Genomic DNA, 23,283 nt, shown 5'->3' with positions numbered 1-23,283 from the left:
GGTTACCCACTATTAGCAGTTCAGCAGGACCTCTGACCAAGAGCCTCCCCTGCCAGACTCAAGGATGACACACTCAGTGTTCCAAGTGGCTCAGTTCACAGTTTTTAACAGTGAACTGATCAATAGTTTTAATTCATTAGGAATAAACTGTATAGGTGAAAGGTGACAAAACACCACAACTTGAATTAATTTGCTGCTTAAATGAGGTAAAATGCCATGTACTTTATGCACCAGAGAGAACAAGTGAAGAAGGAAAAGCAGTTACAGCTGTATACATACAGCTAGCTCAGGTAACTGGCTTTGTTCCCTTCTCAATGACTCTGCTATGCTTCCCCGCCTTCCTGCCCCACCCCCACTGGTTTATAAAACACATCTAGGAGCCTAAACCACAGATGGTGTCAGTCACTCCAGATCTTTTGAGTTGATGATGCAATATTCACTTAGGCTGAACGGGGACCTGCCCAACTACTAATTATTGGTATCTGTTGCATACCTTGTAAAAACCTTGAATCAACTTCCTTGTTTCTCACATGCAAGATGCACCACAGACAGAAACCAAGAGACTTCAACATTGGTGCCACCTCCTTGCACCAAATTTGGAAAACCCTCCTATTTATTTTCTTTCATCTTCCTTAAAGTGGCATTTTCTAAAACATAAGAGGAGGTTGCAGCCAGAAGGTCTAGGATGCTGTGTTGGCACAAGTACTTCCACTTTTATTCATATCCACTGATACAGGCAGGTTCCCTTACACCAATTGAGAATACTTCAGGTCTTAAGTGAAAAGTGTTAGTATTAATTTACTCTTCAGATATCATACAGGAGTCGAATTCCAGCACCAGACAAATCAGACCTAGATCAACAAAAGCTTTATTATCTTGACCAGTCAAAGAATCACAGAATATTCTGAGTTAGAAGGGATCCACGAGGATCATCAAGTCCAACTCCTGACCCTGCACAGAACCATTCCCAAGAGTCACACCAAGTGCCTGAGAGCATTGTCACTCTTTGAACTCTGTGAGGACTGCTGCTGTGACCACTTCCCTGGGGAGCCTGTTCCAGTGCCCATCAGAAGCTTTTTCTAATATCTAAACTAAACCTCTCCCGTCACAGCTTCCACTCCCTTGGGTCCTGTCACTGGTCACCACAGAGAAGAGCTGCCTGTCCCTCCTCTCCCAGTCATGAGGAAGCTGTTCCCCTGTCTCCTCCACACTGAACAAACCAAGTGCCCTCAGCAGCCTCTCATATGGCTTCCCCTCAAGGCCCTTCACCACCTTTGTTACCCTCCTTTGGATGCTCTCTAAAAAGTGAGTGCTGAAAAAATTACTATTTAGTCCTATCTCTTGGATCATGTGCAGAAAATGTCTTCCAAAGATCATATCCACAGCCTTTGGAAGCAAAGTCAGGAAGCTCTAACTGCTAGCCTAGCCTGCATACCTCACCTCACAACTGTCTTTCTCAAGCAGCATTAAGTACAGGTGCTCTCTGATTCCCATTTCAGAGATAGAGGAAGGCAAAAAACCCAAACCAAAACCATAGTTGTTTAAATCAACACCAAAAAAATCTCTTACAAAACAGGCTTGGTCTACTTGGCAGTTGAGCAAGTGCACTAACCTTTGCACAGTGTTGAAAGGGATGGTGCACCATGGTGAGACAACCAGCCCCCTGTACATCCCAACAGTGCTGAGAGCCCTGACCCCAAAGGAGTGGCTACTTCACAGACCCCTGGGGCTGCAAGGAAAACCTCAGTGGTTTGCCTCAATGGCTGGACACATTAAGGACAGGACTCTACACAAAGCATCTGATGAAAAATACTGAAATATGTTTGCTTGCTTAAAGTGCAATCTAAGAGGCACCTTTTCTCAGTGAAGCAAGACTTATTCCGTGCCCCTGCACACCTGGAGAAAATGAGAGCCCTATGAAAAACCCAGGGCTGCACCTTTCACAGGGCTGGGGTTAGTTTTCACAATGTGCTGCTCTCTTCTAACAATGTTGTGCAAGACTTGTATGTTTAACATTTCTAACCAGTCAAAATTGCTCTTTATATTTGATCAGGAATATATTTTTTTTTTTTTACCTTTGAACCTGTTGCAAGGCAGGTTCAAAGGTTACCTGGGTGCAGTGTCACCTGTTTATTAAAGCCACACTCTGATGACTCGGGGCTTAGTCCTGCCACAGGAGCTGGGGAAACACCACTGGAGCTGGGGAAGAACCAACCCTAGAACATCTCTGGGGAGTTGTAAAGCAGCAAAAGAAGCAAGCTGTACCAGCCCCTTCACCCTCCTCCAGCACTGAAGGAAGGTAAGAAAATCCCTCCTACTCAGAGCCCGTGTTTCCCAAGTACTGGGCTTCCTGGTCCTGCAGAAAAGTACTGCAAGTGGGGTAATAACCTCAATTTGCTGCAATACCTGGATCTAATGCACCTGTCTTATCACCCTGTGTGCTGTTAAAGGCAACAGCTGCTTGTTATTAAAGAAGCAAGTCTGGGCTCAGGGGCGGCATCCAGGGAAATCACAGCTTGAACGAGAGCAGCCACCTGAACACTCCCTGTTGCTATAGACTGGCTGGAAGTAGAAACCTGTCTACAGTCCAGGCTGAAGCCATTTTCTTATCAATTTGTTAGTTATGCCTATTTAAAAATACAGAGCACAAAGTAGCAATGCCAGGCTCCCACTCAGACTAATGTTTAAACCAGGTTCCAAAAATATAAGAATATTTGTTTTCACAGCATCATTGCAGTAAAAGGCTGCAATGTGCTAGGTCATTTATATGCACAAGCTTATTGGCAACATTTAATACAATAGAATCTAGCTTAATCCCTAACTAGGAACATAGAAGCTGGGTATAATGCCTTTTGTAATGGTTTAAAAGCCCGTATCATAGGGTATGGCACACCAAACTGTTGCCTTTGCCTTGGTACAACTGCTTGTCCTAGCTATAGAGATGGAGCCTTCTCCAAGCTCTTGCTTGTGTGCAGAGAGGGTGTGGAGACAAAGATCAACCTGAAATCAAGCTGCAAGCAAGAGAACTGGAAAAAAGCATGCTGCTCTTCCAAGTCCTAAGCCCATCTCCTATCCATACCTCCTTTCCTGAGGAACTCACTTGTGCTCTGAGGAGATAATTTATGTTCCAGTACAGTTATTCTGCTTTACAAAGCTGGACATGGCCCTTGAAAAGCAGAACAGAGCAATAAAGAATTATTATGTTTATAGCATTAAGAAAACAAACTGGAATTTTAAAATCATTCTAATAAAGTGAACTCACACCTCCCACAGACTCACAAAATTTAAGTCCAAGTTTTGAAGGGACAACACAGAAAATGGTACATGAAGACAATGCTTTCCTTTCACTTATTTACACCCTCTGCTATTTGCTGTGTGTAGAAAGGTTATTTTGGCATCTTTGGATAGCAAAAGCTCATGTTGTGCTATGACCATAAGGTTTGTTACAAAAGCTCACCTGATTCATCCTCTATGCAAAAATTTTTTGACAGTCACAGCAGAAAGGAAACAACCTGAACTCCCCCTATGCATAATTTACCTACTGCTCATCTTAAGTCACTAATGGGTATGATGGGTGCAGGTGTAAATTTTATATACATGCATGAAGAGAAGCAAAGGCTGAGATTCATAACTCTGCTTTGTTTTTTGACAGAAAATTACTAGCAAAAAAAAAAGATCTTTGCCTTTCAAAAATCTGGAGTTTATTCAAATCATTTATGAAAAATTAAAAGCCTCAATATTTGCATGTCACTTGTTATGTGTAACAGGGGAAGAGTGTCATCTAATTTATGTATTCTAATTTATGAGCATTGAACAGAAATGATCATTAAGGAGAAGCTTGCCTGTGTGCATCCTTTAATTCAATTTATGTTGGAGCTGTGACACCCACTGAGCCCAGGCAATAGAGTGTAGCCTTACCAGCTCGTGGAGCCCTGCATCACATTCTGGGCCCCGGGCAGGCCAGGCAGGACCGTGCTGTGGGCTTGTTCTCCCACCCTACAGCACAGCAAAGTGAATGCACCTGAGGTACACAGTGCTGCTATCCAACAGCTGACCAATGACAGCACAAACTCACTGCTTCTTCTCTTGCTCCTGGAAAAATAACAGCCCGAGGCCAGATATCTGAAGGGGGAAAATGCTAAGAGAGGCACACAGAGCGGGTGATAATGGACCTGGCTGGGCTGGGAGCTTGCCTTGTCTCCCTTCTGTAAGCACAAATGCCCCCTGACAGGCACTATTAAAGCTGAAGCTCATAGCTTCTCTGAAATGCCACAAGGAGAGGTCTGGGAAGGAAAAGCCAAAGGCAGAGGAGTTTCATGAAGAAAAAGCTATTACTTTTTCATGCTCAGCTTACAGGAAAATCAGTGAATCAACCCTCAGTTTCCCTAAAAGATACCCACATGGCTAAATAATGCCACAACTACATGTAAGTTAGCTCTACCAGAATAGTGTAAAGATTACAGCAGCAATAAAAATAGAATTGCAATTAGTAGGGGCTACGTGTTTTAGCAAGCCAAGGTCCAGTACAGGTTGTATTTTGGATGCAAGCACAGGCTGTGTTAATTCCATCTCAGCTTTATGGTTTGTCTAGCTAAGCAGATTATTCTGAAATCATGCAGCACAGGAAAATTGTCAGATGGGGAAACTCCTAAGTGGAGAAACAATTCTAAAATCTAAGGTTAAGACAATAAAGAAAAGAGGTAGGCAAAGTTACTGTCTTCCCATCCCTCCAAACCTACTGCAAAATTCCAGTTATATTAGACAAGCATTGAAGAGAAAAAGGGAAACTGCAATAGCTATAAACTTTTAAACAAAGAAATGAAACAGAAATCATAAAAAGAAAAATCCCTGTCATAGCAGAAAACAAAACTGAAGCCTGAAACATGATTCGCTGTTACCTGGCATAAATAATTGCACCTATGTATTATGTTTATAACAGAACAGAAAGAACTAGAGAGCTTTTGGAAAAAAAAAAAAAGGAAAAAATTCAACGACAGCAACAAGAAACCAAATAAAACAAAACCACCAGCAAGTCCATTGCAGCAGTATATGAGAGATGCTGTAGTCCCAACATTTTGTTGGTGTTACAGGCTACTGATCACCTTAACATATATGCAGCTATAGAGTGAAAATTGCTATTGTTGAGAATACAGCTTTATACATAGAAAAAATAATAGCAAACAGCTTAGAAAGAATAAACTATAAATATAATTTCAAAATGTTTTGGTTTACTTTTCATTTATGTCTACTTTAAGCTGTTTTCATTAACAAACAAAAAAGCTCAATGGCTTTCTCTTGTGTGGGTGGATTGGGTTTTGTTTGTTTGGGTTTGGTTTTTTGTTGTTTTTGTTTTTGTTTTTGTTTTTTAATCACTCCAGTTACCCCATGCAAGTTCCTCCCCTTTAAAGCTCCCCTTCCAATGTGCTTTTCTGCTTGCTGATTTATTTAAACTGGGGACAAGAAACTGGCTGTAGTTTTTGGCATGAGTGTTACCTAAATGGTGTTGGTTTTGTACTGTGCTACTAAGCCTCCCTTTTACTTAAGGAGAAGAGGTTGATTTCCTACCCTATATTCAAAATGGGAGGTGCCTTTACTCACTAATTCTCATCTCAATACATGCTCTGCCATATTTTCTGTGTAAGTAATGAAGTTTTACTGTATTTGTTTTATTGCTCATGAGTTTGCTTGTTGTTACTCACATGGGCTTTACTAAATCCAATGTGCAGTTGCAGTGATTAGATGCAGGGTTCAAGATAATGAGTTTCTCAGGAGCCTCCTAGGAAATCTCAGGTAGTGTGCTATCAGTTAAATGTGGACCTTGGGCTGAGTTAAGTTCAGATACATGTTTGTTCTTTGCTCTTCATAATTGAAGTGCTGTGATAATATGAAGTAATGGACATTAATATCTGGAAACTTTAAGTGCTACCTTTTCTCTGTGTGGTTAAGGTGCCTAGTGATAATCTAATTTTCTTAGGAGTTCTATGTGAACTTTCAAGTCACATAGTCCTGTGCTTTAGTCCTTGCTGTTCATACCATGCCCTATCACTAGGGACAACTTCCTATTAATATAGTTTTGATGCACAAATGCACTTTTTTTTGATGCACCTCTTGCATTTTTTCAAGAAATGAACATGTATTATCCATTAGGATAAACAGTAACAGAACCTGCTATACTGACTGAATTTTAAATTCTTAAAAACTTAAAAGGGCCAGTTGTGCATGTTCTGAGTAGACAGTTTCAAGGAGAAAATCTGATATAAAGACTATATGAAAGCTTAGCTTTTCAGTTTATCTGAGAAAATAACTTTTAGTACTAAGTAGTCTCATGATGTTGTTGCCCTCCTGATGGAGAGACAGTAATACCCAGCACAGTAAAATTCCTTATTAAAAAATGGCCTTTCTATTTAAACATACTGAAAGCTTGAATTCAATTGCAAGGCTCAGAAACCACAGCACTCTGCTTCCTGAAAGTTACTGAGGCCTTGTCCTTTCCCACCCTGTAGCAGATTGTTTCTCAGCTAAGATCAAAAGGTGCTTGTCCTGTTTGGCTCTGACTCTCTGAAGAGGTACTCTAAAAGCAAAGCCTCACTGAAGCATATCCTGGACTTAATGCAGGTTACTGAGGACTTTGCTTTGTTTTTTGCGTGGCTCTGCTCAGAAATCACTGCTGAGCTTTTGTGCTTCTTCTCTCTGGATGCTCAAAGTTAGATGTTCCTAAACCCTGTGGAACACAAGACTTCAGATGCATCAAGGAGGAATATGTAAAACAAAGTTTCCAAGGAGTAAGAACTGGCAAAGTGGCTCACATCTGCAGGAGGACACCAGGCAAGAGCTGCACTGCGTAAGCAGATGGAAAGAGTGAGTTACTGATGGTTAAGCAACTAATTAGTGTAGGTGGCTGTACTCCACTTTTCCTGCTTGTAAACAGTCGGCGTTACCTTACTAATGCTGAGAAAAAAGATGTCACGATCATGCCAAAAGCTTAGGCAAACTTGATGCAAAGTACGTAACTGCAGAAGACATTCTCCCAGGCAGTGCAGACTGTTGCTTCTAAAATTGTGCAAGTATCAGAGGCTGCTTTGTTGACTATAATGAACTCTTGCAATGGAGATTACACTGATTTTTCTTCACATTTTCTTCAAAAGTACAAAGATCAGCCACTTTCCAGTGGAAAGAATCTCACGTGGAGAGCATAGAGAATAACTTTAATTTCTTTTAGGTAATGAAGGAACAGCTATAAAGGGGGAGGTACAGTAGAAATGTGTACTCCTGAACTCAAGGCTGTAAATGGTATCACTCTAATCTCTTCTGATAAAAACTAAGCCTTTGACTCTGGAGCTTAGTGCATCTTATCCCTGACCATTGATCAGGGCAGACAACCTAAGTACACTTTCAATTGTCCAGCATCTTATTGCACAAGAAGCTCAACAGGTGGTTTGAGACATCCTGTGCATTTTGTATCCCTGGGAGTTGAGCCCTCAAGGGTTTCAGACACTCCACCTCTGACCCCTCTGATGTTTGGAAAGGCAACTGGTGCTCAGACTTACCCTGCAGTGGAAGTAGGTGTCTGTGCAAAATGCTCTGTTTTTTTCTTGTTCTGCACTGAGTTTTCACTAAATTGATATAGATCAGGTATTATGTATGCACAGGGCACTTGGATTTGTGGGTTGAAGTCTGGTTGTAGCTGTTCCATAGCACAGATTTAGGCTGCAGCTGCTCTCTTGCCATGGAAGGTCTATTGAGTGCAGATTCCTGTCCTCTCTCTGGCCTTTCTGCTTTGATGGCAGCAGGATTAAGTGGCATTTGGATGATACCAGAGGTGATAAATTAGCAGCTACTTGGATTGACAAATTGTTACAGTAAAAGCTCTAGGCATATGAAACAACTGTCACTAATTCTGGGGGTTGAGACAAATTTGCTGACAATCTCTTGCCACAGCTTGAATAACACACCCCGTGTGCTTTGATGGAAGAGACCAAAGCCCATTTGTGGAAACATTGTTGGAAAATAAAAGGAAACACTGTCACTATTCTATTAATAAAGTAAGGGAGTTGAAAATAGTTTTTCAGATATGAAAAAGATTTTGTTTTGTATTACCTAGATCTGTGATTTTGTGCATCTGTGCTTTTTTTTATGCAACACTAACCTCTCTATCTTTAAAGGGTATATATGCAAAGTCCTGCATATGTAGTCTCAGTCAGGGCTGTAAGTGGGCTAATGAACACTAGAAGTTACTGAAAACACCCACCAAACCCTAGGAGCTAATGAGCATATAATACTTCCCAGACTTTAGAGAAACTTGTCAATAGGTCTTGCTTTAAATTAAAAATTCATTCAAATATAACTGAAAATCATCCTTGACTACCTCTAGGTATGCTGGGTGGGCTACAATGGGATTAGACTACTGTCTGATCTTTCTTTTTTTTTTCTTTTTTGTGCAAGAGACTTGTGGAATCAATTCAGAACCAGAAGGCAAATTTTTTGCTGCGTTAAATGATCATTTCTTGATTACGTGTTCTCTCTGGACTTTGAGTTCTTTGCTCCAAGCAAAAAAATCATATCCTTCAGGGCTTGATGTTCAGTCCTCCTAGATGTCCTGGTACCAACTACTTTGCATGTGAGCCAGTGAGAACAGGAGAATACCCTAATGGAAAAATTTTCAGTGACTTGTCTACTGCTGCATGGAGCATTTGGGGTTACTGGGTGCTCTGATCCTTATCACAAAAAGGTCAGACAAGTGTCTTCAGTAAATTTGCTGTCAAATAAGTCCATGTAACAGACAGTAGCTATTTGTGACAACTGCTCTGATCTGTCTGACCTAGTCAAACAGTGTAAATGTAAGCCATAAAAATAAGTTAAAGAAGAGGACTTGGTGCCGTAAATTAGATAGTTTTGTTTCTTACCTCTAGCATGATACTCTAAAAGCAACCAATCATTCATGGTTTCTGGGAAATCATCTGAAAAGTACTATTAAAATAAGCAGATGAGAGCAGACTTCAGTGAATAAAACTGGTGCAGCTGTAGAGGCCTGTGGTATCTCTGGTTACCTGCATATAGTTCTATTCTCTCACTGCTGACTGAAATTTTATGACCAGGAAAGAGTAATGAGAAATGCACTGAGTGAAAACTCCTTTTGGCCATCTGGACATGGAAAAAGACTGGAAAAGTGCCCAAACTGATTGCTAATAATCAATATTAAGGGGCATTTTAACATGAATATTCTGGCATCCCTCTAAAAAGATGTGAGAATAGATGTGTCAATCTAGAAAGCTTCCAACATATAAATGGTGCAAATGTGATTTGCTCTGTCACTTGGATTTAGTAATGGGCTCTAAGCTAATGGAATAAAGTTTGTATATTCCACCTTTCATGATGGAGAAGGGAGATGCCTCTATCTAGCTGCCTCAGTGCTCATGCTATAAAAGTGTCTTGCTCATGTTAATGAAAGAGGAAATAGAAACCACAGACCATATGCAGTTTAACTAAGGTTTAGAGTAGAAAAGAGAACTAGGGAGTTGGTATTTCTCAGATGTGTAGGTGATGTGCATCTGGCAGCTTGGACTAGCTGAAAAGCCTCTGAGGTACCTTTTTCTATCCAGATGCTGAGCAGGCAAAACATGCTTTTTTTACCAGAGAACACACCAGAACTGCTGATTAACACTGCCACTGGAAACTACAAAACTAAATAAAATAGATATAGGTAATCTAAATGATCAGTCTGGGCTCAGAGACCCAAATTCTGACTTCAGGTCCTGTCTGAACTTCCTATTGGTTTGTAAAATACCCTCAACTTCATTAGAATTATAGTTAAAGGGTAACTGGAACTCATTGCATCAGGACTCCTGGTATTCTTCTTGTGCAGGCATTTAGTTGATAGCTGACATATTATCTACTAATGGGGTTCCTTTGATTCTGTATGAAGGAGTTTGAAAGAGTGTTGTTATTCATCTTGCAAAGTGTGAGGTGGTGTGTCCTGCACAGATATTTAGGCACTAGGAAATAAAGTTGCTGAGATGTGAGCTGATTGAGACAGAAAGCAGTCCTTCCTCTTGGCAATTCAATCTTAAAACACATCAGAACATTTTGGAGATAAAAGTGCTTGTTTCTAAGGAAGAAAGCTCAGGTCTCTATATCCTTCTAGAAAGTCTGCATTCTCAGATTTTGCTTCCCTGTCCTTGACAGAAGATACCCTGGGGAATGCAAGTAGCAGAATTGTTTCTGTATTTCCCAGTTAGACTTCCATTGCACACATTGACTTCCAGGTCACCACTTCCTAGTGGAGAACAACTTTCACACTTTTTATTTGTGCTGTTTTTTTGGCTGACCACACCGTCACTCTCTGAAATATTTGTCTGGCACAACCAGTAAAAGCAGCTGACAATGAATATACTGTTTTCCTGCAGACATATATGTAGGTGTATCAAACATGTAATTTATTAATACCCTTCCTATTAAAACCATTTCCTATTGAACACTTAACAATATTGAGGAATTTTCTTACTTCCACAATTCACATCCTTGAACCATAGGCATTTTTTAGTTATACTTGGGGAGATAGATTTGGGAAATTATATACTGGTTTTCTTCAGGCAGATTTTTTTACTTAAGGATGGAAAGAATCTGTTCCTTGTCTGACTTCATCAGGCTTCAGCTTTCTGTGGAGGTGGATGCAGCATAGATTAAGATTTATGGGGACAGGTGACTTAAGATCTCTTAAGAGGCTTAAAACATTGCATAAGTGTGCTTCACTATTGTACCAGGACTCTCCGGGGGCAAACTGCTGAAATGATTTGCAGTATTGTTCAACAAGCTACTTAAGTAACCATGGCTCCTAGGTAATTAAAGCTTCTAACTCAAGTCTACTAAACCTCCTATTTGTTTCAGGTTCAACTCTGGCTCCACTGATCCAGTACAATGATCTGGATACTTCAAGTGTTGTTTTCACCGCTCCCAACACCAGCATTGATCGGTCTCATTGCATTTGGAGCTGTCATCTTCCTGTGGGTGATAAGCAGGCCAAAACCCCTTTTACCTCCTGTTGACTTGAACAAGCAGTCAATAGGAATTGAGGTAATGCTTTCTCTGCTTGTGGGCATGGTCTGTTTGGAGCTTAATCTGAATACTGATCCATTCTGACTCCGGGTGTCAGTGGAACCTCTCCTGTCTGATGTGCACAGCCTTCTCTCCCAGGTGTACAACTCAAGAGCACGGTGGGGAGATGAGAAGTCTTAAGATGTTATGATGAGAAACAGCAACTTGTTCCAACCAGGGTTAGGTGGGATTTTTACCAGATGGCTTTGGCTGTCACTGACTTTTTCCTGTATTTTCAATGCACTGTATCAGCTTTGAAACTGGTGCTAGACTTCATGTAATAAGGCAAGTGGTAGCACTCAGTCAAGGCCTCTCAATAACCTGAAACTCAATGTTAAGGTGGGCCATCTAAAAAATTCCTTTGCATGTGACTGAGTAGATCAAAATCAGGAAGGGAAAAGACTTCCCTAACAATGCAATGCTATTGAAATGCTTTAAATTGGAATGATGAGAGAACGAGGAACAAACAATATTACATCTGGTCTGCACTGTTTCATAAGCATGCTCTGTTCCTAGGGAGGAGCCAGAAGAGCTGCACTCTTGACAGAAAATAACCTGCTTTCTTATTACTTTGAAGATGCTAAAACCCTGTATGAAGTTTTCCAGAGAGGAGTGAGTATTTCTGGTAAGCTTTGCATCTGGTAGTTAGTACTTGTCTATCACAAGTAAACAAAATTTTTCCAAGATCCTTTTCCTTGTGCTGTGGTAATAATGCAGGCTAGCAAAAGCTCTTCTAACCATCTGTGGGGTGGAGAGACAAGTGACCATAATTCTCCCTGTCCCAATTTAGTACTAGTCTTATTTGGGAGACTAGGCAGGAACAAATACTGGAAGCTGAAAATGGTAGAGTTCAGTCAAGAGTCAGCAGATACAAAGCATCAGAGGAACTGGGGGGGAAACACCTCTCCTTTGTCTTATGATGTGAGTTTTCCTGTGAAATTACTGCCTGTTTACAACAGATATGAATTTGTGCATGTCACTTCATAAGTCCTATGCATGGAAATGTGTGATGGTCTGCAAGGTATTTCAACCTCACATGGGTTGTGCAAGCGAACAAATATCACCAGATCTTAGAAGTATTGCTCGTAAGGATAAAGTTAGCAGTCTTACAACCTTGGTTTGGGCAGAGTGCTTAACTATGGACACTGACCTGCTCTCCATGCAGTTACCTGAATGCCTGACAGACAGCATTTCCCACTTCAAGTGTTTCTATTGTAGTGTTATGCAACTTCAGTACTGAGCTTTGAAATTGCTTTTCTGAACTCTTTCATTAGGAAATGGTGACTGTCTAGGCTACAGAAAACCCAAGCAACCTTATCAGTGGCTGACATATAAACAGGTGAGTATTGTAAATGACAAATGAATTCATTTGGGATACTGCCTTGTAACACTAAAATGGGGGAATAACTATCTTGCAGGTTTCAGACAGAACTAAATACCTGGGATCAGGGCTTCTGCAAAAAGGATGCCAACCATCACCAAATCAGTTTATTGGCATTTTTGCTCAGAATAGGCCAGAGGTAAGCAACAAATTGTGTATTCTTTCCTACAGTATTCTGACACCTTATGGTGAGAGGATAGTCTGTATATAAATAGCTTCAGGCTACGTGAGGAACAATCACAACCTTTTCCTTCCCAATTCCCTTTTTACTGGCTGAGCACATACCATTCCAAGCATGTAATACAATGACCTCTCACAACTCTTATTCTCATGGGCGTGCTCCTTCCATAGCCCCTCACTGCCATGTGTGTGGGCTTGTCAAGCTGTATGAAGTCTGTAGGCAATCCTGTCTTGAGAGCTCCTAGTTTTCCTTAGTTGTGCTGTTTTCTCTTTTCAGTGGATCATTTCAGAGTATGCCTGCTACACCTACTCAATGGTTGCTGTTCCACTCTATGACACTCTGGGACCAGAGGCCATTGTATATATTGTTAACAAAGGTAAATATTGACTTCCACTCTTTCATAAGGATTTTTCTAGGAAACTTTGTTTTGGGAGGGCTAAGTTCAAGGGAATTTGCAAAAATCAGAGTAACCTGACTGCTCTTATAGACAATTTCTTAGAGAAGCTGCTTTGCAGGGCACATGGTTCAATGCCTACAAGAATCCAGTGGGCTTCCTATGTTTCCTAGTATCTTGATTGCAAGACCACTGAAGGATCTGCTAGATCCTGTGGATCATTCTGTAATCAGAGTGCTCAACTATTTGCTATTTGAGATTTTGCAATCTTGAACTCCCACACTGCCAAACAATCAGACAATGCAGACAGACTTGCATGTAAATTAAGACTAGATGTGTATATCTGTCTGATTCAAAGTTGTAGGATGAATAGTGGAGGAGGGGAATGTAAAGATATATCTAAATCTGTTTCATCTATCTGGTTATTGCATGTTCTACAGAAACAGCATCTAGCAGGCCATCATGGAATAAACTGGCAAGGAAGTTAAATAAATCTTCAGACTTTCTCCCCCCAGTCTTAAGAGATATATCGGGGGAATAAATCACTGTTGTTACAGTGATCTGGGATCCATCCCAAAAATAGGATTTGCCAAGCAAAACCACTTCAACAGTTGTGGTGGTGAATCTTGGAAACAGGTGTTGACTTGGGATTACACAGCTGTAATTTACCTGTCTAACTGGCAAATGGCAGGCTCAGGCAAATCCAATTCCTCTGTTGACTTAAAGGAAAAGGCTTTTGTAACTGCATCTACAAGGAAGCTGAAGTATTAACTCATGGATTTTAGCTACCTCTTTCAATTGCGTCTTAATTTCTTTCAATTTAAGGAAGGTGGCTAAACATAAACAATATCATGGCAATACCAAAGGTTTCAATGCCCATCTTGACTGTGAGCGAAGATATTTCTCTTCAGCTTCTCAGCATTTGCCCTCACTTTATATTGCCAGAATATCAGGCTTGCCCAATCAGTTGAGTATGGTAGGAGGAACCTTCTCAGCACTGTAAGCCAGCCACTGAATCCATATGAACAAATGCATATGGCACCAACCCAAGGTTATGTTCTAAAAGTATGTGCTGCTGAGCTGTCACTGGCCTCGTGTCTTCTAAACAGACTTCTGATAATTTCTTTTCTGTAGCTGACATAAGCGTGGTGATCTGTGACACGCCTGCGAAGGCAGAGGTCTTGCTTAAGAGCTGTGAGGACAAAAAGACCCCATGTCTGAAGATTATTGTTCTCATGGATCTCTTTGATAAAGAGCTCAAGGACAGAGGCGCTAAAGTGGGAATTGAAATTCTGTCGCTGCAGGAGGTTGAGGTAGGTGGCTAAAGGCTTCTGTAATACTTTACCAGCTAAACATCTTGATCTTCTGTGGCAGCAATGACACTTTAATGTAAGCATTACCCAGGTGTCATGCCTGTACCTGACATCTTAATGAGCAGTCATTTTGAAACTTGATATCTTTAGCTAAACAGAGTTGCAGAGTTCAAACAGTTGACTAAAGTTGTGCCCATGAGTTGTGAACAGCCAAGACTTGCTTAGCTTAATTTGTGATCCTGTTGTAACAGGATTTTTCAGGCTTCTAAGCTGGCAGTTGAATATAATTGGAACTCTAAGTGCAAATTACTGGCTGCTTAGACATCCCAATACTAGGCTTAAGCTTGCATACATGTAAAGAGATGTGGCCTACATCAAATTAAAAGAAAGCTCTCCACTCAGGACTTCCAAATTCCTTAAGTAGTTCTGATCAATTTCTACACATTCAAATGTGTCCTTTCCACACTTGCAGCAGACAGTTTTTCAGAGTTATGTGTATTGGATTCAGGAAGAGGTTTCTGTTTGAATGAGATAGAGTACCAAGAGGCAAAGTAGTAAAACAGGTGTTGCATTTGAAATGTAATTACTTATTCAACTATTGTGCACATCTCTTAAGCTGTGTTTTTTCTCTAACACAGGAACTGGGAAGAAACAACATCAGAGAACCAGTTGTAAGTATCTCCATGAAACAGCTATAGACTTGTAAAAGTAGTCTCTTGAAACACCTCTTGCTATGCTGCTAGTAGAGGAGGCTGGCAGATTTTTTTTTTTTTTTTTTTTTTTTTTTTTTGGTGAACCAGAATTCCTGATTCATCACAGTTAGGAATTGTATGTAACTACAGATAACCATCATAATCCTCACACTGACTTTATGTGGCTTTTTCTCTCTAGCCTCCTAAGCCTGAAGATCTTTCTGTTGTGTGTTTTACAAGTGGAACCACAGGTAAGAATTTATAGTGATGCTTCCCCACTGAAAGAGCCTCCCCATGCAGCTTCCCTGCATAAAAGTAAAGAAATCCTATGAATATGAATGTAAACCAGTAAATTAAAGCAGTGTCAAACTGCTCTTGCAGTTTTACTTGGGATACTGTCACTACAAGTCAAGTGCGTACAATAAAGCTTCTTAGAACTGGGGGAAAGAAAAGCCAAATTCATGTTTTCTTACCCTATGAAAAATGCAGCCTCAAAGTTCAAGAGATTGGTTGTTCAACTGTGCATTTTGATCCACAGAGGCTAAAGCAAAAATCTTGTTTCAGCATTCTCTAAGCTACTCCCAATTGCTCTGCTGTTTCAGTATTCATCTCCTTTATGTAATATCCATAGCTGAAAGCACTCAAGATGAGGCATATTTGTGATCTCTTGTGAGAATAATTGCTGGGATGAGCCGAGTACAGAGATAGTTCAAACTGAGCCAAACAAGACATGGGAAACTGCCAGCAGAAGCAGCCAGAGCCACAGCTCACCTTGCTTGATCTCTCCAAAGGTAACCCTAAAGGAGCCATGCTGACACATCAGAATGTTGTTTCAAATGCTGCTGCCTTCCTTAGATGCACAGAGGTAAGCTGCTCTCCAGGATATGTCCCACAGTCATGAAATCAGCTTTAATGGGAGCATTTTCTGTAAACCATTCACTCCCAGAAATGGATGCTTTCCTAAGTGCCCCTTTTTTAATGAGACAATACTACTGCAAGAAACTTGGTTTGAATTGAACAAGAACTTCTACATACAAGTTATTCTAGAATGAGTCAGTCTTAAATACCAAGAGTACTGAACCATCTATTTCAAGTCTTGCTGAAACATTAAACTAATTTTGATTTAGTGTGGCTGTGTGACAGCTGCAAATTTTGAAGAGGTGATGGATTAGCCTGAGCCTGAGTTGCTTCAGTCATTGGAAATGTCTGTCTCAAAGTACTCAAATTGATCCAAGTTTTATTTATTTTCCACTTAAAAGTAACTCAAGCAGGCAGAGAAAATGCTAACTTATTTCTACTTCCTTTCCCTAGAACACAATTGAGTGTACAAGTTCAGATGTTGCCATTTCCTATCTTCCTCTGGCTCACATGTTTGAGAGAGTTGTACAGGTATCTACAGATATATATCTCTGAGCTTTTCTAAATCAAATTATAGTAAAAGACATTAGCAATCTGTATGTCTTCAAAACCTATTCACACAATAACTTTCCTTATTTTGTAATAACTGGGCACTGGAAATCATGCTGATTTTTATAGACTAATAATTATGGCTAGTGAAGCTAGGAATTCTGCTTGACTAAGGTTAGTCTGGTCAATTTTTAGACTGTGATATACAGCTGTGGAGCAAAAGTAGGCTTCTTCCAAGGAGATATCAAGCTGCTAACAGATGACATGAAAACCTTGAAGCCAACGCTATTTCCAGTTGTACCAAGACTGCTCAACAGAGTCTATGACAAGGTACGTGAGCAATTTTAGCTATGTTTTCTTTGTGTTCATATATCCAAACAAGCATACAAATACAAAATAATATTGAATATGTCATAACATTACCACTAGTTAATTACCCCTTAGCAAAAATAATTTTTTAGAATCCTTTCTGAGGAGATGGAAAGAGTTCTGGGAGTATAAGAACAGCATATCCAGTCATGACTGGGCTAAGTTTGTTGCTGTTAAGAGACAAAAACTTTGTTTACTTTTGTAATGCAAATGAATCAAGTGCACAACTAACAGGATCCCTGTTTCTCAAAGCTGTGGCTGTAGTGTTTCAGTAGTAACATGAATTAGTATTGCCTTTTGGGTCACCTCCTAGATACTGCAGTGGCGAAGACAGGCCCTAGAACACTGAAGTAAGATTTGGTGCAAGAATGAATGTACAGATATGAGTTAAACCCAAGAGTCACTGGTACTTTTTCTTGCAGATCCAGAGCGGTGCAAACACCCCAGTAAAGCATTTCCTGTTAAATTTTGCTGTGTTTATGAAGATGGCTGAAGTAAAACAGGGCATCATTCGAAATGACAGCATTTGGGACAAGCTAGTCTTCAAAAAAATTCAGGTAAGTTATTCCAAGTGTAAGGGAGCTAAGCAATGTAATATTGGAGGATCTGATGGCTTCTTTTTCACTTGTAGGAAAGCATGGGTGGAAGAGTGCGTATCATGGTGACAGGTGCAGCCCCTATATCTCCCTCTGTCCTGACATTTCTTAGAGCAGCATTAGGCTGTCAGGTAAGCTGAGTTTTCTTTTAAAGTAAGCCCTGTTTGACTATGCACAAATGAGTGACCAGTGATATAGCTGGGGTCCAGCTCAGCTTGTTCCTGGGGAAAATGCTGTCAGTCTTGGGCATTTACAGACTGCTTCAGCTGAGTTAACTGTAACAGGAAAAAAATTCTGCAGGGCCCACTTTAAACTACACTATGAAAAAACTAAGCTGTAGGCTCTGAGAAGAGGAACAGAGTAGCAGAAATAGGAACATGCAGTACTTATAGTCAGGCAGCTGCCTCTGAGTTTTGTGGCTTATTCTGACAGTCAATGAGCTCCCAATGTAGCACATTTGAGAACAGAAAACAAGGTGACCGAAGCAAAGTTTGGATAGGTGAACTTTAACATCTGATTGCACCAATAAGATCAAGATATCTTAAAGGCAAAGGTTGTTTTGGCTTCCTTCCTAAGAAAACTTGAGCACGGGCACAGTTGAAACTGAGGCCTTTCACACCAAGGACTTGATGTTCAAGAAATACTCATCCTTTCTTGCACAGATCTTTGAAGCTTATGGCCAGACTGAATGCTCAGCTGGATCCACTTTCTCAATGCCTGGAGACTGGACAACAGGTATGGGAGCTGAGGCTTGTGAAGTCTCCCAGAGCTGTCCACATAAAGGGGCACTCAAGCCTAGGTGCTGTAATACTTTTAGTTTAATGAAAATTAAATCATGGGTACTCAAAGTGGTTCTTGGTAGCAAGAGTCACCTGTCTGTTTAATAGGCACTAAAATTCTTGACTCAACCAGATGAGGAACACCGGTGTAAAGTTTCATAGGTCAGTTTAGACTTTGTCCCAGAATATAGGAAAGGAATAGAGAGAGCTGAGCAAACTGGATAGGGACTTCCCAAATGGCCTTAAGAAACTAGCTCGGTCTCCTAAATTACATGTTTTACTCAAAAATATTAGACATGATACTTGACTATTTTCCTTGAAGAACCTTGAAGATTTAGCTTCTATCTTAGCAGTACTGGATATTCTAAATTCAGACTCAAGTCACCATCTTTGTGAACACAGTAACTGCAAAGCATAATGAGGATGAAATGCAAATGAATAGCAGGATCTATGAGAGGGGGTCCTGAGGAGGCATGAGTGGTTCAGTGGTTAGTGGCTGGTGTGGTAGATTACACCAACAGTGCTCTAAGCATCAAGACTTACCTGCTATTTGTCCTACATTAACTGTCTGAAAATGGCATTGCAACAACTTGCTTGAACATTTGAAGCCAGACTCCTTTAAATAATACTGGCTCATGTTAAAGCAGTGAACAAACCCATTAAGTATCTACTGTCACTGCAGTCTTTTTTTGTTGATTTTTTTTTTTTTTTCTCTTAGGCCATGTTGGAGCCCCCCTGGCTTGTAATATCATAAAACTAGATGATGTGGAAGAAATGAGCTACTTCTCTTCTAACAATGAAGGCGAGGTAGGTACCATCTCCTATGCATGTCAAGAAATACTGAAACCTAAGACTTGGTGACTAACAGTGTTCTCTACTTGCTATAGGTCTGCATTAAAGGACCAAATGTGTTCAAGGGTTATCTGAAAGACCCTGAGAAGACAGCAGAAGCAATTGATAAAGATGGCTGGCTCCACACTGGAGACATAGGAAAGTGGTTGCCAGTGAGTAGCTGCTTAACACAAACCATCTCTTGCATGTGAATTCCTGTTACTTCACAGTATTCTTTAAAGATGGAATTCTAGGACAAAAGTCTTCACACAGTAGATTCACTAGGTAACTTCAGGAAAAGCTGCAAAGACCAGTTAGGTTACAGGATATCAAATAACACCTGCTAGGCCCATTGTTAAGACTATTCTTCACTGTAGAAGTGATATAACAAGGTGTCTTGGTTTCTGTCAGAGGAGAATAAAGGAACTGTCTAACCATGTCCTGAGCTAACTGGAGAAATTACACAAACCCTTCTCTCTGTAGAAAGCAAAGACCAATACATGGTTTCTAGACTAGTTCCAGATGTGCCTTTCACAAACAAAGCCTGTTTGTCTTCTCTTATATAAGCAAGACAGTGACTTGGAACTAATGACCTCCACTTTTAACTTCTAGAATGGGACGCTGAAGATCATTGATAGGAAGAAGAATATATTTAAACTTGCACAAGGAGAATACATTGCTCCAGAGAAGATAGAAAATGTCTATATCAGAAGTGCTCCTGTAGCCCAGGTCTTTGTACATGGGGAAAGTCTGAGGGTAAGTGATGAGTATCCTGGAAGATTTTCTTCCACAAGTTCTGGATGACCAGGGCACAAATGTATGCATGAACAAGAGTCCTTGAACAAAATCTTCTCCTAAGAGAGCCAAGTTTACAGGAAGATGTTCTCAGACCTACAGACTTGCCAAGTGACAACTGGCAGTGTTGCAAGCTGGGTAAAGGCTGATTACATAATTGTGTGGGATTAGTATATGAGGTAATTTCTGTGCAGTTTAGATTCATAGAGTAGTCCCCCCTGCAATAAGCAGGGACATTTTCAACTCGATTAGATTGTTCAGAACCCCATTCAGCCTGACCTTGAATGTTTGTAGGGATGGGGCATTTGCCACCTCTCTGGGCAACCTCTGCCATTGTTTCACCACCCTCACACTTAAAAAAAATTCCTTGTATTTAATATAAATTTACTATCTTATAGTTTAAAACCATTACATCTTGTCTTATTGCCAAAAGCCCTATTAAAAACGTGTCCCCATCTTTCTTGCAAGCTTTTAGTTTTGAAAGGCCACAAAAAAGTCTTACTAGAGCCTTCTCTTCTTCAGGCTGAACAACCCCAGTTCTCTCAGCCGTTCTGCACAGCAGAAGTGTTTCTCCATTCCTTTGCCACAGAGGTGTTACCTATGCCAGCAGAGGCCAGTCTTCAATCTGCAAACTAGCCAAAAGTAATTGCTGGATCATTCAGCACACATAACAAACTGCATCAGTACTTCAATTACTGCTGTCACAACTCTCAGTGACTTGGAAATCCTCATAGCAGCTACCTTTGAAACTCTGAAAATGCATGGAGATGTACATGTGACTTCTCACAGAACAACTGCCCACAAGCAAGCTCACAAAGACATTTGATATGCCTTAGCTTGGTCTCAGCCTATTTTAATTTAATTTTTTTTTTGTTTGTTTTCAGTCTTTTCTAATAGGTATAGTGGTTCCTGATGCTGAGATGCTTCCAGAATTTGCAGCAAAACTGGGAGTAAAAGGTTCCTTTGAAGAGCTCTGCAAAAACCCTGTGAGTGGAGTTGTGTTCAGTGGGTTAGAGATAGAATTTAATTCTAAGTCAAATCCTACATTACTCTGACTTTGTTCTATCCACTTCCTTTTCAGTAATTTGAACTGGTTTAATGCTGGGTGAGTCATGCAAGCAGCCTTACAGCAAAAACTGGAACTGAGTATAGATGTCTCTTGTTTAAAGGGCTCTTGGTGCTTCTTTTCCAGTGAGAAGATAGACATGACTTTGTAGTGGCCTTAATATGATAAATCTTGAATGTTGAAATATGTATTCTTGCCATTCTCAGTTGTCCCTGACTGGGCAAATGGTTATGGTTTTGAGCTGCAATTACAGAATGACAGCTTTACCCACACTGCTTCTGCTGTGTTTCTTCTAGGCAGTGAAGAAAGCTATTTTGGATGATATGACCAGACTGGGGAAAGAGGCTGGCCTTAAATCCTTTGAACAAGTGAGTACTTTCAAATCCTGCTTTGTCACTAGCACCTGTATTGCTAACAGAGTGCCTGGGAAGTCTTCATTCCTGCTACTGCCTGTACCAGGAGGGGCCCTGAGGCAGCTGCCCCAGACACCTGATTGAAGCATCAGTGAAACACTGGCTGCCTGTCCGTGTACCAGGAGACCAGGGGCTGTGAAGGGCAACCATAGCAATTGTCAAGAGATGGAGTGGAGGTTCACAACAGGGTGTAGGGGCTGTTCTGGAATTCCACCTTCCTGCTGTGTCAGCCAAAAAAAGAGTTTAGTTACTGGATCTCCTGGGACTGAATTCTTGCCCAAGGACCCTGGGAAGAACTGTTGATTGTCTTCTAATGATGTGTCATGCACTCAATTGTTTTCTTTTAATAGGTTAAAGATCTGTACATCCACACAGAGTTGTTTTCTGTAGAAAATGGACTCTTGACACCAACAATGAAGACAAAGCGAGGAGACCTTGTTAAATTCTTCCAAAAGGAGATTGAGGCTCTTTATTCATCTACTCAGGAATAAATGGCTAGTTTAATTTAAACTGCATGGAGTAGTTAAATCTGTGACACTACATGGCCTATGGTGAAGACAGGCTTGAGTGGAGGGGAACAGGAACTTAAATTTATTTGTTTCTAGTACCTGAGAAAAATGACTTGTGGATGAAGACAGCTGAAGTATAACCGACAACTTGCAGTGTTAACATCCTGTGGGACTGAGCATCAACTGTCTAGGCTAAGCCAGAACTTTCATCTGTCTTGGACTGTGACTGAAATGCAGTAACATACAAGAACCTCAGCCTTTAAAAGACAGCTGAATGCACTTCTCACTGTCAAAAGCAAATCTTGTTTTCCTGCTGAAACTATGAACTCCTCTGTGACCTGTTGTGGACTGATCTGCAATCAGACTGAACACAGTATGAATTCATGCTAATGTGTTTAGCAAACACGGAAGTGAATTTCCTGTTCCTAGTCCTGGACCACATGGTACAAGTTGTTTATAATGAAAATGAGTAATTGTTTGCAAAATACATTTGTCTACAGCAAAAGTGCCTCTTTAGGAGGCACTGGATCAGTTTTTGCACATTTTCAAATGAAATGGCAGTGTTAAAGCCTTTACAGTTACGAATTTGAGCCGAATAAGTGTAAAACTTTAGCTGTCAATCCTAAGGATATAGGATGCAATAAATTGAGAGTGTACAATCAAACTAAAGCCTGTGTGAATTACTTGTGGCTCTGCTGCAACCACATTGTTAACTGCCTGGCTCTGTGTGGCTGCAGCTAGAACACAACTGCTGCAGAACATGAACTTGTTCCCTACACTATCACTGGTCAGCCACAGCTCCAGCCATGAGGCAATAATATAGTGTAGTCCAGATTTGCTCCTGTAGTCTAGTTGCTCCTCTACCCAACTTTCTTTTCCTTGACTTCAGCTTAGGCTGAGGTGAAAGAATGAATTTACCACATGAAATAAGAGGTGAGATTTTCTTGTGTTAACTGCTGCTTTAGAAAATTATTTAAGCAAGATGAAAACTTTATGTTTTCCATCAGTCTGTGCTGTCTCTGCTGAGAGCTCCTCCCTGACCCTGCAGTAGTCAACTCTAGCAGTTCAAAAGGCAATGATAACAAGGATGCAACATGGGGAAGGTGTATCTGTAGCTTTCCTAGGCGAATTCTCTTTGTCTGCAGACAAAAATTGTTTTCCCTGTCTTGTTCAGACAGCTAGTGGCTTTTCCTCTCCCTCTTTAATGCTCTTGCTCAGCTATCCCAAAATGAAAGCAAGATTTATCAAAAGATCCCCCTCTTGCTGTTAGGCAGCTCTCGCTTTGACTAGTAAAAACAGCTGACCCAATTATTTTTCTAGTCTGGGCCCAAAGACCTTGACATCTTAGGGTAACCATTGAGTCACTTACTGTGTGCTTGTCAGAAATGTGAGGCTATAAAGGCATCATTGAAACTGCATGTAACGATGCTGCTTATCTTTCCTATCCTTTCTTTAAAGCAATGTGA

General features: G+C 40.6%; 1 protein-coding gene across 1 annotated transcript; it reads left to right on the top strand.

Moving 5' to 3' along the window:
* The first annotated feature begins 2,179 nt into the window (after positions 1-2,179).
* ACSL5 (acyl-CoA synthetase long chain family member 5) lies at positions 2,180-22,481 on the top strand. Its single transcript, XM_053949509.1, has 21 exons — positions 2,180-2,299; positions 10,885-11,070; positions 11,608-11,716; positions 12,366-12,430; positions 12,510-12,611; positions 12,930-13,029; positions 14,182-14,360; positions 14,999-15,031; positions 15,252-15,303; positions 15,844-15,917; positions 16,364-16,441; positions 16,655-16,789; positions 17,251-17,385; positions 17,460-17,555; positions 18,087-18,159; positions 18,922-19,010; positions 19,091-19,207; positions 19,647-19,790; positions 20,714-20,815; positions 21,192-21,263; positions 21,659-22,481. Exons 2-21 carry the CDS (start codon positions 10,915-10,917, stop codon positions 21,797-21,799), a joined length of 2,052 nt encoding a protein of 683 aa, XP_053805484.1. The 5' UTR covers positions 2,180-2,299; positions 10,885-10,914; the 3' UTR covers positions 21,800-22,481.
* Positions 22,482-23,283: the final 802 nt, after the last annotated feature.

The sequence above is a fragment of the Vidua chalybeata genome, chromosome 8 (genome assembly GCF_026979565.1).
Source record: "Vidua chalybeata isolate OUT-0048 chromosome 8, bVidCha1 merged haplotype, whole genome shotgun sequence".
Taxonomy (NCBI): Eukaryota; Metazoa; Chordata; class Aves; order Passeriformes; family Viduidae; genus Vidua; species Vidua chalybeata.
The sequence above is the reverse complement of the archived record's forward strand: the minus strand, read 5'-3'. Positions and strand labels throughout refer to the sequence as shown.